General features: G+C 39.3%; 1 protein-coding gene across 4 annotated transcripts in view; it reads left to right on the forward strand.

Annotated features, from left to right (window-relative positions):
* Positions 1-612: 612 nt before the first annotated feature.
* The window catches only part of ZDHHC14 (zinc finger DHHC-type containing 14), a 100,570-nt gene continuing 86,801 nt past the window's right edge, over positions 613-14,381 (forward strand). For 3 of the 4 annotated variants that reach the window (XM_017834908.1, XM_017834910.1, XM_017834912.1), the window contains exon 1: positions 613-1,930. In XM_017834908.1, coding sequence (XP_017690397.1) covers positions 1,680-1,930 — 251 coding nt within the window. In that variant the 5' untranslated portion in view covers positions 613-1,679. The remainder of the gene's footprint in view (positions 1,931-14,381) is intronic. The other variant, XM_017834909.1, reaches the window with a different exon arrangement.

The raw sequence follows: 14,381 nt of genomic DNA on the forward strand, positions 1-14,381 counted from the left end.
CCGCTTGCGGCTCGGCGGAGCGTGGGGCGGGGGCGGCGAGGGCTGAGCGGGAGGCGGCGGCAGAAGCGGAGCTCCAGCGCAGGCACCCGCTGCCCGGCGGGCGGCTGCCTAGGGGGGCGGCGATGGAGAGAAGTTAGCGCTATCGCCGCGGTCCAGTGGCCGGGGAGAGGGGGCCGGGCCGGGTCGGCTGGTGCCGGGGACCTGCTTCCCTTTCGCCGGGAAGCGACTGAGTGACCGAGCGGCCGGCGGGGGCGGCGGAGGGTGCGCGCCTGTGTGGTCCCGTCCCTCACCGGCTCCTCCCGCGGGCGGGCGGCCGGCGCTGCGGTGGTTACCGCCTCCCCCTGAAAATGAAGAGGTGGTGGCAGCTGCTGCTTCTGGGTCTGGCTGCTGGGGGGAAACCTGGATAGAGGCTCCTAAAGAAAGGTGGAGAGAAAGTCGCCGCTCTCTGGTTCGCGGAGGGGGAGGCCGGGCGTTTTTCTCACCTCGCTGCGGGGCCAAAGCCCAGCGGAGCCAGGGACGCAGGCGGGAGCCGCTCCTGCGCGCCGGGGGAGGGGGCGGGATGCGGGGGGGGCCCCAGCACCGCCGCGGGCCGTGGGCGAGAGCTTGCGGCGGGGCGGGGTGCGAGGGCCCGCTTCGGCGCTGAGCCGGGCGGGGAGGATGGTGCGGGGAGCGAGAAGTCTTGGTGGAGATCTCCCACCGGCGGCGAAGCCTCCCTGTCCCCTGCCTCCCAACCTCACTGCCGCGGGGCCGAGGCGCTGGGCAGCATGAGGCGGCGGCGGGGACCTGTTGTGTAGGGGGAGGCGCAGATTGAGCAGCGCGGCGGCGGCGGGGAGGGAGGATGAGGAGGACCTGCTCCCGAGGCGCTGGTGTCTGTCGGCGACTGGCCCTGCCCCGGGCTGCCGCGGGCTCGGGAGAATCCCTTCCTATGGAGTAGTGACAGGGGAGCCCTGCGCCCCCGGGTCTGCGCGGAGCGGCGGCCGCTTCCCGCTGGACTGCGGCTTCAGGAGGAGGAGAGCTTGAAGTGTTCCTCGGAGCTGGAGTTGCAGCCTGGTTCCTTACTTGAGTGGTTTTTTTTTGGTTTTTTTTTTGTCTTCTCCTCCTTAATGATTTGTTACGCGTATCTCTCGAGGGAACGTCTTAGGAATGGTCATTTTTAGCAGTGAAATCTGCTGCGCAAAGGAGGATTATAACAGATCTCTATGAATGATAGACTCGATTGCTAAACCTTGCCTTGACCAACCTTCTGGCCCTCGGAGAGAGCTCTCAGGGTGTGCGTGGGAAGGATAAAAAAATCCTCCCATTGGAAAATAAACTTGAAAAAAAAAAGACTAATTTTTTGGAGCCTAATTGCTTTATAATTGCTTTTTCCCCTCTTTGTTTTGTTTTGTGATAAGTTGTTTTGAAAAGGATTGTCCTACATGGTTGTTTTGTAACTGGTGGAGGAAGGAAGGATCCCTCTCAAGCGTTCCTGGTATGACAGCTTTGGTTTCTGAAGAGTTAACTGGTGTTTGCATTATACACCTCTTGCTAGTCTGGTAGCAGACTTTTCATTATTTTATTTGCATTTTTTATTAACTGGGGCTCGTGGAGAGGGCTGTCTTGGTCCCAAGAATATTTGCACATATATATATATTGTATATATTTTTGGTGGGGTTCTCCCCACATTTTACTCTTTCTTGATGACTCCTGGAGGTGGTAGTGGGCCCATGAAAGACTGTGAATACAGTCAGATCAGCACACACAGTTCTTCGTCTCCCATGGAGTCTCCCCATAAGAAAAAGAAATCAGTTCCCAAGAGAAAATGGGAGGTTTTTCCTGGAAGAAACAAATTCTTCTGCAATGGGAGGATCATGATGGCTCGACAGACTGGAGTTTTCTACCTGACTCTTGTTCTCATCTTGGTCACCAGTGGACTCTTCTTTGCATTTGAGTAAGTGATGTTAAAGTCTTCGTATCTTCCTTCTCCTCTTCTAGTTATTTATTTTTTTGACTGAAAGCAAAATAAACATTTTTATTTAGGTGTCATAGAGAATGCTGACTGAATTCACCTAATACAGGTTTGTATAATTGAAAATGTGATCTGATAAGATGCTGAGAAGTGCGTAATACAGTTTGGGTTATCGTACTCTGTGAAAAACTAATGTTTGAGGATTAACATTGAAGGTATAAAAGCTCTTGCTGATGTTGCGTGAGGAGTGTAAAACAACAGGTTTGGGATGGCCAGGAAACGGTGTAGCTTCTTGTGTGTTAATTACTCTGAGAATGAAAACTGGCAGGTGCAAAAATACTGACCTTTTGTCACAGAACTGAATGCAAGAAAAAAGATATCTTTCATTAGTTTATTAATTAGGCCTGTTTTTCTTCTCTTGACGTTTCTTAATAGCTTGTAGATGAGAATTCCAAGTGAGGACAAAAAAAGTAAAGAGTCATACAATTTTGCATGTACCTAGCATTCCACCACTAGGTAACAGCATTAGTTTCTGTTTGTGATGATAGCTTGTATATGAGTTTGGTTTTGGTTTAAGCTATGTTTGCTTTGGTTTGGTTTGTATTTTTTTTTAAGCGTGCTTGTGTTGTCCTTCTAGGGCTGTTTTCTCTGTTGCTCTGAATTTTGAAGAGTCCTTTTCTTCTCTGTAAAGTGAACATACAGTGACAGCAAATCAGATATACTGATTTTTGCACTTATGTTGGAGTGGTTAAATTAACTACATATGGCAATAAAGAATTAGGCATTTGATATGAGCAATACAGTTTGACTTTTATTTACTTATTTTTATTTAAGCACCAAGTACAAAGATGTTTATACTTCTAAAACACTTTATATAACAATAATTGAATTATTTTTAAAGGGTTAGTGCTACTTTACCTGTTTTAAATTATTGTAGTTTGATTTGTGGCAGGGAAAAAAATCTTCACATTACTTTTTTTCTGGAATAGGAGCTATTATTTATAACTGAGGCTCAGTGCTGCCTACAGGAATTATGTTTGCTTTGCTAAGTGATACAGTTGAGAAACAAAGGTCATTGATTACTTGGTGTCTTCAAGCAAGAAGATAGTGACATTAACAAACCCAAAATTGTACCTGTTAAATGCAGATCATCTTAACAACACTGGTAGCAGTAAAGAAGGTAAAAATGCTCGGCAGGTAACCAGTGGCTAAATGCATATGTGAGCTCAGCAGATGAGTTGTCATTAGTGGGCTTCAGATTACTTTAGAGGGATTTATTAATTGTAAATCTTCTGCAGACTTTATGAAGCTTGAATATCATGTGAGTAGTTGAAATAACACAGTCAATTATGATATCTACAGTGCAAGAGTGTTTACTTTCCTGGTTTTGAACGGGTATTAAAGGTGGTGTAACCTGACAGTATTGCATCAGGACTGGGTGCTACTGTATTCTGTTTGCCTAGTTTTGTAAAGCTTTTCTGTGTGGGTTGACACTTGCATCCGTGTGCAGTCTCCTCATCTTCAGAACAGCCTTTGAGTGCAAGTGTAAATGTAGGATCGAAACTGTAATGTTTTATGGTCATGATTGTAAAACTGATTTTTCAAACCACTATTTACAGTTTATTTGTACGTTTTAACACTTTGATCCTTCAGAGAGAAATTTTCTCTGCAGCTGCATGATTCAGAACTGCTAAAGCAGGATGAGCGGCTGGCTGTTCATCACCTTCTGATTTCATTACTACTGGGAGTTACGTGCTCTACCAGAGTTGAATTCTGCAACTTCTGTCAGGTCTTTGAGATTATTTGCAGTGTAACCATATGTGATTGACAACATTTTTAGTCAAGCTACAGCATTTTCATATATAGTTGGTGCTTATTCTAACTGGCAGTCTTGAAGCGGGGAAGAATCTTGGGCTTTATATAATATAACTGTAGAAATTCTCCTATGTACCGGTCTTGAGTCATTCTTGTATCACTTGCACTCTCCTTTTAAGGAAAATCAAAGTAGAGGGTGGCAATGGTATTTTATTTTTATAATTATAAGGTAGATTTTGGTCTTTAGAAAGTACTTGCATTGAAAAATTATTACTCATCCTCTGAAGGCTAATTAAAACCCAAACCTAAAGACTATGAGAATGGTGTTCAGTATGTTAGTGATGTTGCAACTGCAGAAGATTGTCAATGTTAGAAAAAGAGGGGAGTTTTTGTTAAAGAGTGTTACTTTGAAGCAGTTTCTAATTGCGTTATTCCTAGTACTGTGAAGTTACTATTTATTGATCAGTTGATAGCATCCTGAGTTGTTAAGTGTCATTGCCATTACTGGCTTATTTGGTTATGATGCTTCTCATTAACCAGCTATTTATTGAATATGACAGAAATGTCTTTCAGTTCTTTGTGGAACATGTGGAACAAAGTGGTTTTGAAATGGACCTTACAGTTCAGACACATAAGGCACATGCCCAGCTGTCATTGAAGAGGAAGATACCCTGTATGTTCTTGGAATTGTTTGGTTTTTGTTTTTTTTTTGTTTTTTTTTTTTTAATTGTAATTAATTATTTTGTTCTTTTTGGTTTTGGAAACTGGAAAATAGGTACTCATGGTCCAGGTCATTCCCTGGTTACACACAGTGAAGATGGGAAGTAGGAAAGAGATTATTCCTGGAGAGCTAATTCCTTGAAAACATCGTGCTAACATAAACAGTTGTCCCTTATCCTTTGGCTTCATTTGTTTCTCCAATGTGATTTTCCCCCCCTTCCTTTTATTTTACTCTTGACATCCACTCATCCAGAGCTTTATCTCATGTACTTTGGAATACTCTTCAGGGGAGAAATACATTTCTCCAAATCAACAAATCTTAGGTCTCCAAAAACAAACATATGTCACACATTTTGACCTGGATAGCTTTTGACACTGAGCTGTGCCTTTGTAATCTTTGTTTCTTCATATTGGTGCTTCTGTGCTTTTTTCTGCCTACTTTTTCTAGCTCTTGCTTTCAATTGGTTTTATTCCTTTCTCTCTTTTGACTTTTATCTCTTGTGTACTCCAAGTATATCAGCTCTTCTTCCTTTTATCATTTCACTGCTCTTTTTAATTTTCAAAGAGATAAGCTAGGATTTGCTTAAAAGAAAAGCAACAAACCATGAGCTTTCAAGCAGGTAAAATATTTATAATTCCTGTCTCCCTCCCCTTCCAAAGGAAAAGAATGCAAATAACAAGCAGTTTTATTTCTGCAACTTGTCTATTAAATGTAACATGAATGATTACAAGCACTTTTGGGTCCTAAGGGGGATGCTGTGCTTGAGTTGTCCTTAAAAATTATGCCTGTTTTAAATTGCTCAAGTTGAGACACCACAAATTACTGAATTTGTCTTTAAAATTTCAGTATATCATTTTACCTTGAAACTTTTTCCTAACTCTAATCATGTGGTATTTAGCTGTACTTTTTTTCTCTAGTAAATTCGGTGTTGTGTTTCATTTTCTTTTTTTTCCTTTGCCTTCCCCTATTACACACACATGCGTATTTTTCTAAAGTATTCAGTGCTCACTTATCAAGGTAGCTGCATGGAAAGCTCAGAAAACAAATTCCTTTCCCCAGAGCAAAGATAGCATCTGTAACTGAAGGGCAGATCTGCTGCTGTACCTAGCCAGTTCAGCCACTGTATTTACATATATGTAAAGTCCTTTATTTGTGCAATGGAGGCAGGACTAACTCACTTCATACTTACTGCACTTATTCAGCTAGGTATACATACTCAGAAAAGAATCCTTTATACCTGTGGTCATTTGGGGTACTGATTTTGCGGGTTACAGGAAAGCAAAATGGAGGGTGAATGACATTTAACACAGTAGGATTTTTTAAATGGGCATATTGTTAAGTGGCAAATCTTGTGTGGATGCACAAGTTCATGAGTTCCAGAGCGGTGGAAGACAAGTTTGGGTATGTTGCTACTGTGAGTAGCCCCTGTGTGCCAGCTCCCTTCCCTCTTGGACCCTACTGGGCAGGTAGCAGGAGGGAACATGTCTGCACCTGAGCTGCTTCAGTTCAGGTAGGCAAAATAAACTTCCCATAAAACGTGGTTTTAAGTGAAGATGCCAGCTGAACTGAATTGACTCAGGCACAGTCATGTTTTCTTCTGTCAGCTCATTTGCAGGGTGAGTGGCTCTGGGAGAAGGTTGAAGCAGATGGTAGGAAGCTGGAAGGGCTGAAGCAGTGCAGCTTTTTTCTCTGTAAACATGAGTCAGAGCCCTATCACTTCTGATACCATTTGAGGCTTGCACTGATTCAACAAACTGGAGAGGTTTTTAGTTTGTTTGTTTTGAGCTAATTAACCCTTAATTATTTATATTTTTTTTGGTGAGAATTTGTGTAATTCCATTGTCTTTTCACAAGATGGATGCTGGAAAATTATTTAAACTGAGACTGTTTATGTGTCTATGTGTGTACAAGCCATTGATTTCTATCCACTCCTGCAGTTGCTGGCAACCTGCTCCATGCCTCCCACTTTGAAAACCAGTGTGAGTGGAGGACATTGATGAGTCACACTGATGCCATGTAGATTGTTCAATATTGAACTTCTATGGCAAAGTGGTGTAACTTGCTGCTCACTGTGACAAACCTTTATGTGTAAACACTGATGTCAGTAAGCTGAGCATTTTCACTGTGGTATCAATAATCATCGTCATCTTATGGCAAGTGTTTTCTGCTCTTGCAAGAGCTGGATTCTTAGTGTGAGGTTTGTATTCCAAGTAGGTAGAATGGTCTTCATGTAATAACCTTCTTTATCTTTCTTCGTCTGTTCTTAAGTCAGGTGGGTTACTTGCGTCTTTTGATTGCAATGTCCTTAAACTAAGAGTTCCTTAGAAGGAAGTGCTACCAATCTGACTTCAGCTGTTAAAGGCTGCTATAAACTCACAGGGCATTTCCCACTGAAGTTGTCAAAATGGATTTTAAAGCAAAAATCATGGTTATAAACTAAAATTATTTTTCAACAAGAGGACTGCATCCTTTTTTACATGGAAGGCAGTAGGTACCTAATTGTGCATATTGACATAGGTGAATGCAGTGCTGAGTAAGTGGTTTTTTAAAAAACCCATCATCAAAACTGAACTGGAGCAATATTTCTGTTTCTCATTTTGCCATATTACACATCCCTGATAAGTTAGTGAAAAAGACATGGAACAGGTTAAGTCTAATCTTATGGGTTCACTTTTTGTATTGAATTTATATCGTTATACCAAATGATATGACAGATTTCTAAGGGATGACATATAGGTCATTCAAACCAGGTGGTGTTTATTCTTTGCACTTAATTGCCCTGAAAATGTTATCTATCAGAGTCAAATATCTCTCACATACAAAGTATATCTAAAAATTTTTTCCTTGACAAGGGACTTTTCTTTCCTTGGTCACAAAAGAGTTTGCTTAATCTTTTAAGTTTCCTGGTGATCTGTGCAACTATGTTTGCTAAAGTTTTTCCCTGGTTTTGTACTACCAGACCTTAAAGTAGTACCTCACTGAGCAGGTATATCAGTTTAAACTTGTAAACCTGCTTTCAATTAATTATATGATATAAATTGAAATTCTTTCATCCAAAAATGACCAGCATTTGATATGAGGTTATGCATCTCTACTTTTCAAGGCTAGGTCTATTTATGCGGAAATGGATAATGATAAATGCTTCATTTTTCAGGGTAAAATTCTGTGAGGGTAACAGAAGGATAACCTCTCAAGGTTTAGAAGTCATACCTTCTTTAGTTCCCCTGAAACCACAGAAACTTTTTACGGTTTTGTAACACTAACCGCTTTTCCAAAATAAATGTTAAACAGCTTTTTTTTCTTTCTTTCTGAGGGTGTTTGAGGGGTTTTTGTTGGTTGGGAATTTTTTTTTGTATTCAGCTTAGTTGATGGTCTTTGTCTACTGTTTCACTGAGGAGAGAAGTTTTGAACATAGTTTTTGTTCTTGTTTTACTTATATTTTCATGTTTTCTTTGTGGATGTGCAGGGCAATGAAAATAGGGACTACAGTGGTATAAGAGGGGATGTTGGCTTCTCAGATATGTCCTTTTAGGACCTTGGGAAAATCACTGTGTAGCTGTAGCTTTGGACCATCAACATATGTGCATCTTGAGAGTGAAATGTGAACACTTGTGATGGTCTTTGCCTGATGTCACCCTGACCCATTGCAGAAAGAGGGGAAATTCCATCACAGCTGGCTGGGGGATGGTTTTTAGGCTGATCATAATTGCAGATAGGTGTAAATTCTCGCCTGGAATATTTGATATTCTGTCCAGAGTGGGGAAAAAAGATAATTTCAATAATTTAGTTGTTCTTACCTATATAAATATCTTCAAATATTTACAAATGCTGATGGATGATACTTTTGTACATCTTTAGTCTCTAGAATGTGAGGCTAGACTTGTAATTTTGTAACAGTTGTTTGATAAAATTTATTTTAATTTATCACTCAAAAGTTTGAGCTTTCTTTTGCTGATATAATCTTCATAGTATGCCTATTTTATTTTGTTCTTCCCTGAGTAGGTACTGTTGTCCCTTTATCTGAATGGATGTGTGCCAAAGGTATAAAATGTATCTTCTGGAGAGACTGGTGTAGGGAGAGTTATATTAAATAGATTTACACTATTGAAATTTGTATAAGTTCTTCTTGGAAGACTGGTATTGTCATGTGGCCATCACTGGAAGTCTTCTCATATCAACCCTGCGGAAATTTTTTTACAGTCTTTAGAGGAAAGATGGTCTTTTTCAGGTGTTTTCTCAAGTTAGTTTCTCAGGAATCGTATTATATGTACAGGTTCATATAAAGTATTCTTTTCACTTATGTTAAAATTGGACTAATTATGCAAAAAATACCTTTTTTGCTACATGATTTATTTTCTGTCATAGCTGTGCTGCATTATTATTTTGTAAATGACATTTCATACAAAACAAGGTATATCAGTGGATCTGGATAACTGAGAAATTATCTTCCTTAGAAGGGAAAGAGAAAATATTAGTCTGTGCAGAACTTGAACCAAACCGTTCTCTTAATTTTTAATTTTTTTTTCAAAAAAAATATTTTATTAAAAAGTATCTGGGCTTATTTGTAGATTCAGTAGAAATTGAAATGCTGAAATTTGAGCTGGATATTAAATATATAAATTCACTTTTAACAAGTAAGTTTCTAATGGAAGTGGTCTCTCCACTCTAGTGCAGAATCAAACTGTTGGCTATAACGTTCAAACATGAACTAGTAATGAGAAGTGAAAATTATTGCAGAAGAGGAGAAAGCTGAGAATAACTTTCTAAGCTGCATTGTTGTTTCAAAATCCTAGTCCAAAAAAACCCACAAAAAACCCGCAACACTGGCTTAAAATACTGAAACATTTTTTAAAAATTGCTTAAAAAGTTAAACAACTTTATGTAGGAAGTTTTTATTATCCTGATTGGTGATTCTTCTAAGTGAGGCTGTAGTAGCTGACTTGACCTCCAGACTGCCAGTAAATATTTGTACATGACAGTGCTGTTCATCTTTCATGTGACAAAACTGATGGAAAAGGGGGAAAAAATCGCCTGAAGTATATAATTACAGGCCTTTTTTTTTTTTTTAAGAACTTAATACAGGAGTGGTTAAACTTTTTATAAATTAAAAGAGGAGACAAATTGAGAAATCAAGATTAAGCCGATGTGTAATAGCCCCAAATAAAATTCTGTTCATATTTCTCACGTTGCAGAAGTATTAAATAATACTAAGATAAAACACGCTTATGGAAGGAGACTGAAGTGTTTTGAAGTTTGTTTCATGTAACACACGCCCTGTCCCCTGCCCTGTTTTACATGTTCATATTTGAACTCCTGTTCGTACTGCAATTAATAAGCAAAGAGGGCTTTGCATTTGCAAAGCCTGACCATGAGCTTTCTACAGTGTGCATTAGTGGAGCTCTTACCCAAATATATTCTAGAACTTCAGCTACTAAGTTGACAGTGTGCTGCAGTGCTATATGATTATTCAGCACCTGTACCCCCTTTTCATCAGTGTCCATAGGGTTTATTCACATTACTCTGGAATGGTGGCTAATTAGGTCTTATATAATGAGCTTGGCTAATGAGATCACAGCTGGTTTTGTTTTGTTTTCCTACTCCTGCTGTCCCCTTAAGTTGCTTACTGCAGTAAATACTGGCAGCACGCATTTGTTGTGGTGAATATGCAGTCAGTTCAGCTGCTTCTTTAAAATTTACCCTTATTTAAAAAAAAAATAAAAATTACAAAACAGATTAAATAGAATAGTGAGAATCAAATTGAAAACTGAGAACCTGAACTCAGAAGTTGATGTACATAAAATCTGAGGGTGTGAATTTCATGTTATATTTTAAGTGTAAGATGACATTTTTACATTGGCTGCATTGAGTGAATATATGAAATAAATTTGGGTTTAGAATACGTTTCTTGTACATATAACCAATATATATCAGTTCTTAAGAGCAAAGAACAGATATACTAGAATTTGTTAGTATTTTAGCATAAACACTCAGTATATTACTTCAAATTATGAATGTAGATTTAAAACATTATCAGGAATTGGAAGCTTCCCCTCTCCCTCCCCCTTTAGAAGGAGTACCAATACAAAATTTTTCTGATTGTGATAAATTTTGTGTACTCTCTTTTTTTGGGCTGTCTATATGTTTTGAGCTGACCAGAAAATTGCAGTCCTGGTCTTGCTTGTCCATTACACTTGTGAGATATCCCACTGGTTACAAATACCATGATTCAGGGCAGAGAAGTGTCAGACCAGCCTGTACTTAAATTTTGCTGGCATGCTTGTTTGTGCACATGGTGTGGATTTTCATGGCCCATCTATGTATGTTCCTTAGTAAGCACTTTTATTGACAAAAAGGGCTTTCTAATATTCAGTTAGTATGTGAAAGAGTTATAATTGTTCCTAATTTGGAACTATGCAGAGCAGTTAAAAGCACTAAGAAGAAAAGTAAAAGCTAGAATAGCAGTGACTTCTGTCTAATCAGCATTGCAACTCTGTAATAAACTTGCTTCTTGTGAGCATGGTTTCCTTAGACCTGAAACTCATAGTGCTTCTACATAGGGAAAAAAATACCATTTTTAAGATACTTTTATCATTCAACATGACTTGTATTGCATGGTGTGATACCAAAGATTGGAGTGCGCTGTGTAAAGAGCATATTGATTTGCCTCAGTGAATTAGTCTGGAGAAGAGAAAGCTCATGGAGGAATCTTATTAAAGTAAGTTCTTGACTGGAGAGGGGAAATGGAAAAAAAAAGAGCCCTGGACCCTTCTCAGTGGTGCTCAACAACAGGACACAAAAAGAATTAAAACAGAAGAAAAAAGAGTGGGTTGGTTTTTGTTGGTTTTTTTGTTGGCTTTTTTTTTTTAGTCTGCTTGTCTGTTTGTTTTGGTTTGGGTTTTTTTGACATGAGGATGATTGAACACTGGCACGGGTTGCCCAGAGAGATTATGGGCATAGTGAAAACCAACCAGATGTAGACCTGAGCAGTCTCCTCTAGCTGACTCTGCTTTGATTTGGATGCAGTTTTCTGAGGTCCCATCCTGCCTTAGCTTTTCTATGTTACCTGAATATCTGAAAACTTACCAGAAGACAGCAAAAGGTATATCTAGCAAGATAATTTTGATCTTGTTTTGATGACCCATTTATCACATGCATACCTCAAGAAAACTTCAGTTTTATCTAGTCTTAGGATATGAACCTAAAGTCTAACAGAACTTAAAAATTGCAAGTGAAATAGATGTAGCTGTTCTTTCTGTCCCTCCTATTTTCTCACCTTTGAATGTAGCTTTCTCCATTCAAAATGCACTTTCCAAGACTCTTTGGAGGTTCTTTTCCTGGTTTCTTTCATTTACATGCTGTTCCTCACCAAGCTTTGCTCTCTACTATTCATCTGGGTTTTGCTGAATTATAGCTAGTATTGTCTTTTCTTGTCATGTAAATAACAGAATTAAGTTTAAATATAATTCACTTCATACAGAAGAATGTCTCTGTATGCAGTTGTTCCAGCACTGTTATGTATTCATCAGTTTGTCTGTCTTGCTTAACTTTTTGAACTTTTCTTGCCTTCTATTTACTGTTCCTAGCCATTTCTTCACCTTAATAGACTAAGAGCACTTTTGCTGTAGAAGGAATGGGGAGGCAGTAAAGGTGAAGTTCAAAGACTTAGTTTTCCCCTTTCTGTAGTCATAAAGGATGAGATTACCATTTTTTTCCTGCGATCTGCATTGTAAAGATATGTAAAATCATGGTTTCTGTCTTCTAGCACTTGAGTCAGGTAAAAAAGTTTGGATCCTGCAGATTCAGGTTTTTCTTTGAGCCTGCCTTGACAATACCAGCTTCAGGCCAACTCCTGTACCTTAAATTATAGTGTGTTCCAGCTTCTGGACTCTAGACATAAAAGATGAAATGGCTTGTCTGAAAAGCTGCTAAAGCTGGATTAGTTATCTTTAGGGAAGAGAAAACACCCTAGATATGTCAGATTAATCCAAACTCGCTTTAAATGGTGATTTGCTTAAAAAAGATAGAATGTGTAAATAATTCCAGTAAGGCAGATGTCCGTTTCTGGGTTAATAATTGGAAATAAAATGATAAGCAAAGAAATCTTAAATGAAGCAGTGTATTTTATTTCAGCAAAACGTATGTGTATGTCTCATAGCATTGATCACTGCTAAGGTTTTCCGAGGCTGGTGGAAGCCAAAGGGAGGATTTTCCCCTACCACCTATTCAAAGCACTGTTTTTTAGAGTGAACTTCATGCCTGTAGATCTGCCTGCTTTTTCTGAGAGGGCAGGGGTTGAGATTCTGCTTAAGAATTCAAACAAAATGTCAGATAATTTCATAGGAGCATCCCAGTTTACTTTCTGTTTGGCATTCTCCATTGCAGCAAGATGAATCTGGTTGTAGGCTGCTGAAAAGGATGGACCCACCTCTTCCCTTCTCCCAGGCCTCATGTGTCACTTCTTTTGTCTGGCTCTGCTGTTTTCCCCACCCAATGGTGAGCTACTTCAGGGAGTTCCCTTCCTGCATAGAGCTTATCCTTCCCTTCTGCCCACACAAAGAAAAACTTTCTGCTGCTTTAGACCACTGAGCTGAATCCCTAAAAGTTCAGAAAAATGTTAGTACTAGTGCAAGGGAGGAAGTGAGAGGGAGGAGACTGTTAGATCATCTTAGCCGTGATTTGAAACCGTATCTCAACCTGAGGAAACTTGTTATAAAGTCTTGGGTCTGTTTGGCATCTGTGAGGATGCGAACAGAACATCTTAGTTGCTTAATTAGAATTTTCAGAGTTCTGACTTCTTAACTATACTTTATTTCTGAAGTAACTGGATTGTAGTTTGCAGAACTTAAACTGCAACATCTTTCAAATAGCACATTATTAAATGCTCTGTAGTAATTTGTGTTAGGGATTTTATGATTTATTTTTTTTTTAAAAACACACTACACACAGTTCTGTAACACAACACGGGGCAGTAACCAAAGCAGTTTTTCTTCCTGCATCGTCTCTTCTGTAGTCTGTGTTCCCCATATCCAGACTCCAGAGCCAATTCATTGTATTGCATTTGATAGCAGAGCCTATGGAAAGCTGCATGAATGCCTCTTCACCTTAGTTTGTACAAAAACAACTGAGTTAGCTCAAAATATGCTAAACTGAACCAGGAAAGGAGTATTGTCGATCCTTGCTATTTCTTCTGTGCTTCAGCTGAGATAGCAAACAACACAGGGAAATTGCCTGTTTCTCCAGAGTCCCATTCAGCTGCCTACTTGGGTGGGGTTTTTTTGTTTTGCTTGTTTGTTTGTTTTTGTAAATGTTGAAACTTTCAGCTTAGAAGAATGAAGGAAGAACCATAAAGCAGTTAATGGAAATCTGAACAGCCTGCATGCAAGAAGCAGTTGGAGTGTATGCCTCTATTCACAGTACAATTAAAAAAATGGCCTTTAAAATGATTTTGTTAAATAAGACACCTAAAGCTAATTAGAGCAGAAGGGATTGTCTATGGAGCAGAAGACAGGAAAGAAATTGTGGACTGAAATCTAACAGAGATTAATCTAATTCAATGTAAGACCTTGAAAGGGTAATCATTCTTCTTTTACAAGAGAGAAAGCTCAGACGGCTTTCTTTACCTTGAGCTGTGGAGGCTTTGAGGCTTTTCATCACTGCTGCAAGTATTCATCTTCAGAGTAAAATATGTGGTTTTTTTTCCCTAATGTAATGAACCCCAGATCCTTTTAGGATCAGGCTGCACTGTGCATTGTTTTTAATGCTAGCCTCTGAAAGCTGAAATCTTTCCAGTACTTGAGTATATGAACAGTAGCGTACTGAGGGACAGAGGGACACTGCAAAGGGAAGCATATAAAGACTGGGTGGAGTAAAATAATTTTGCTTTTTTACTCATACTCA

Source organism: Lepidothrix coronata, unplaced genomic scaffold (assembly GCF_001604755.1).
Source record: "Lepidothrix coronata isolate B3197 unplaced genomic scaffold, Lepidothrix_coronata-1.0 Scaffold245, whole genome shotgun sequence".
NCBI lineage: Eukaryota > Metazoa > Chordata > Aves > Passeriformes > Pipridae > Lepidothrix > Lepidothrix coronata.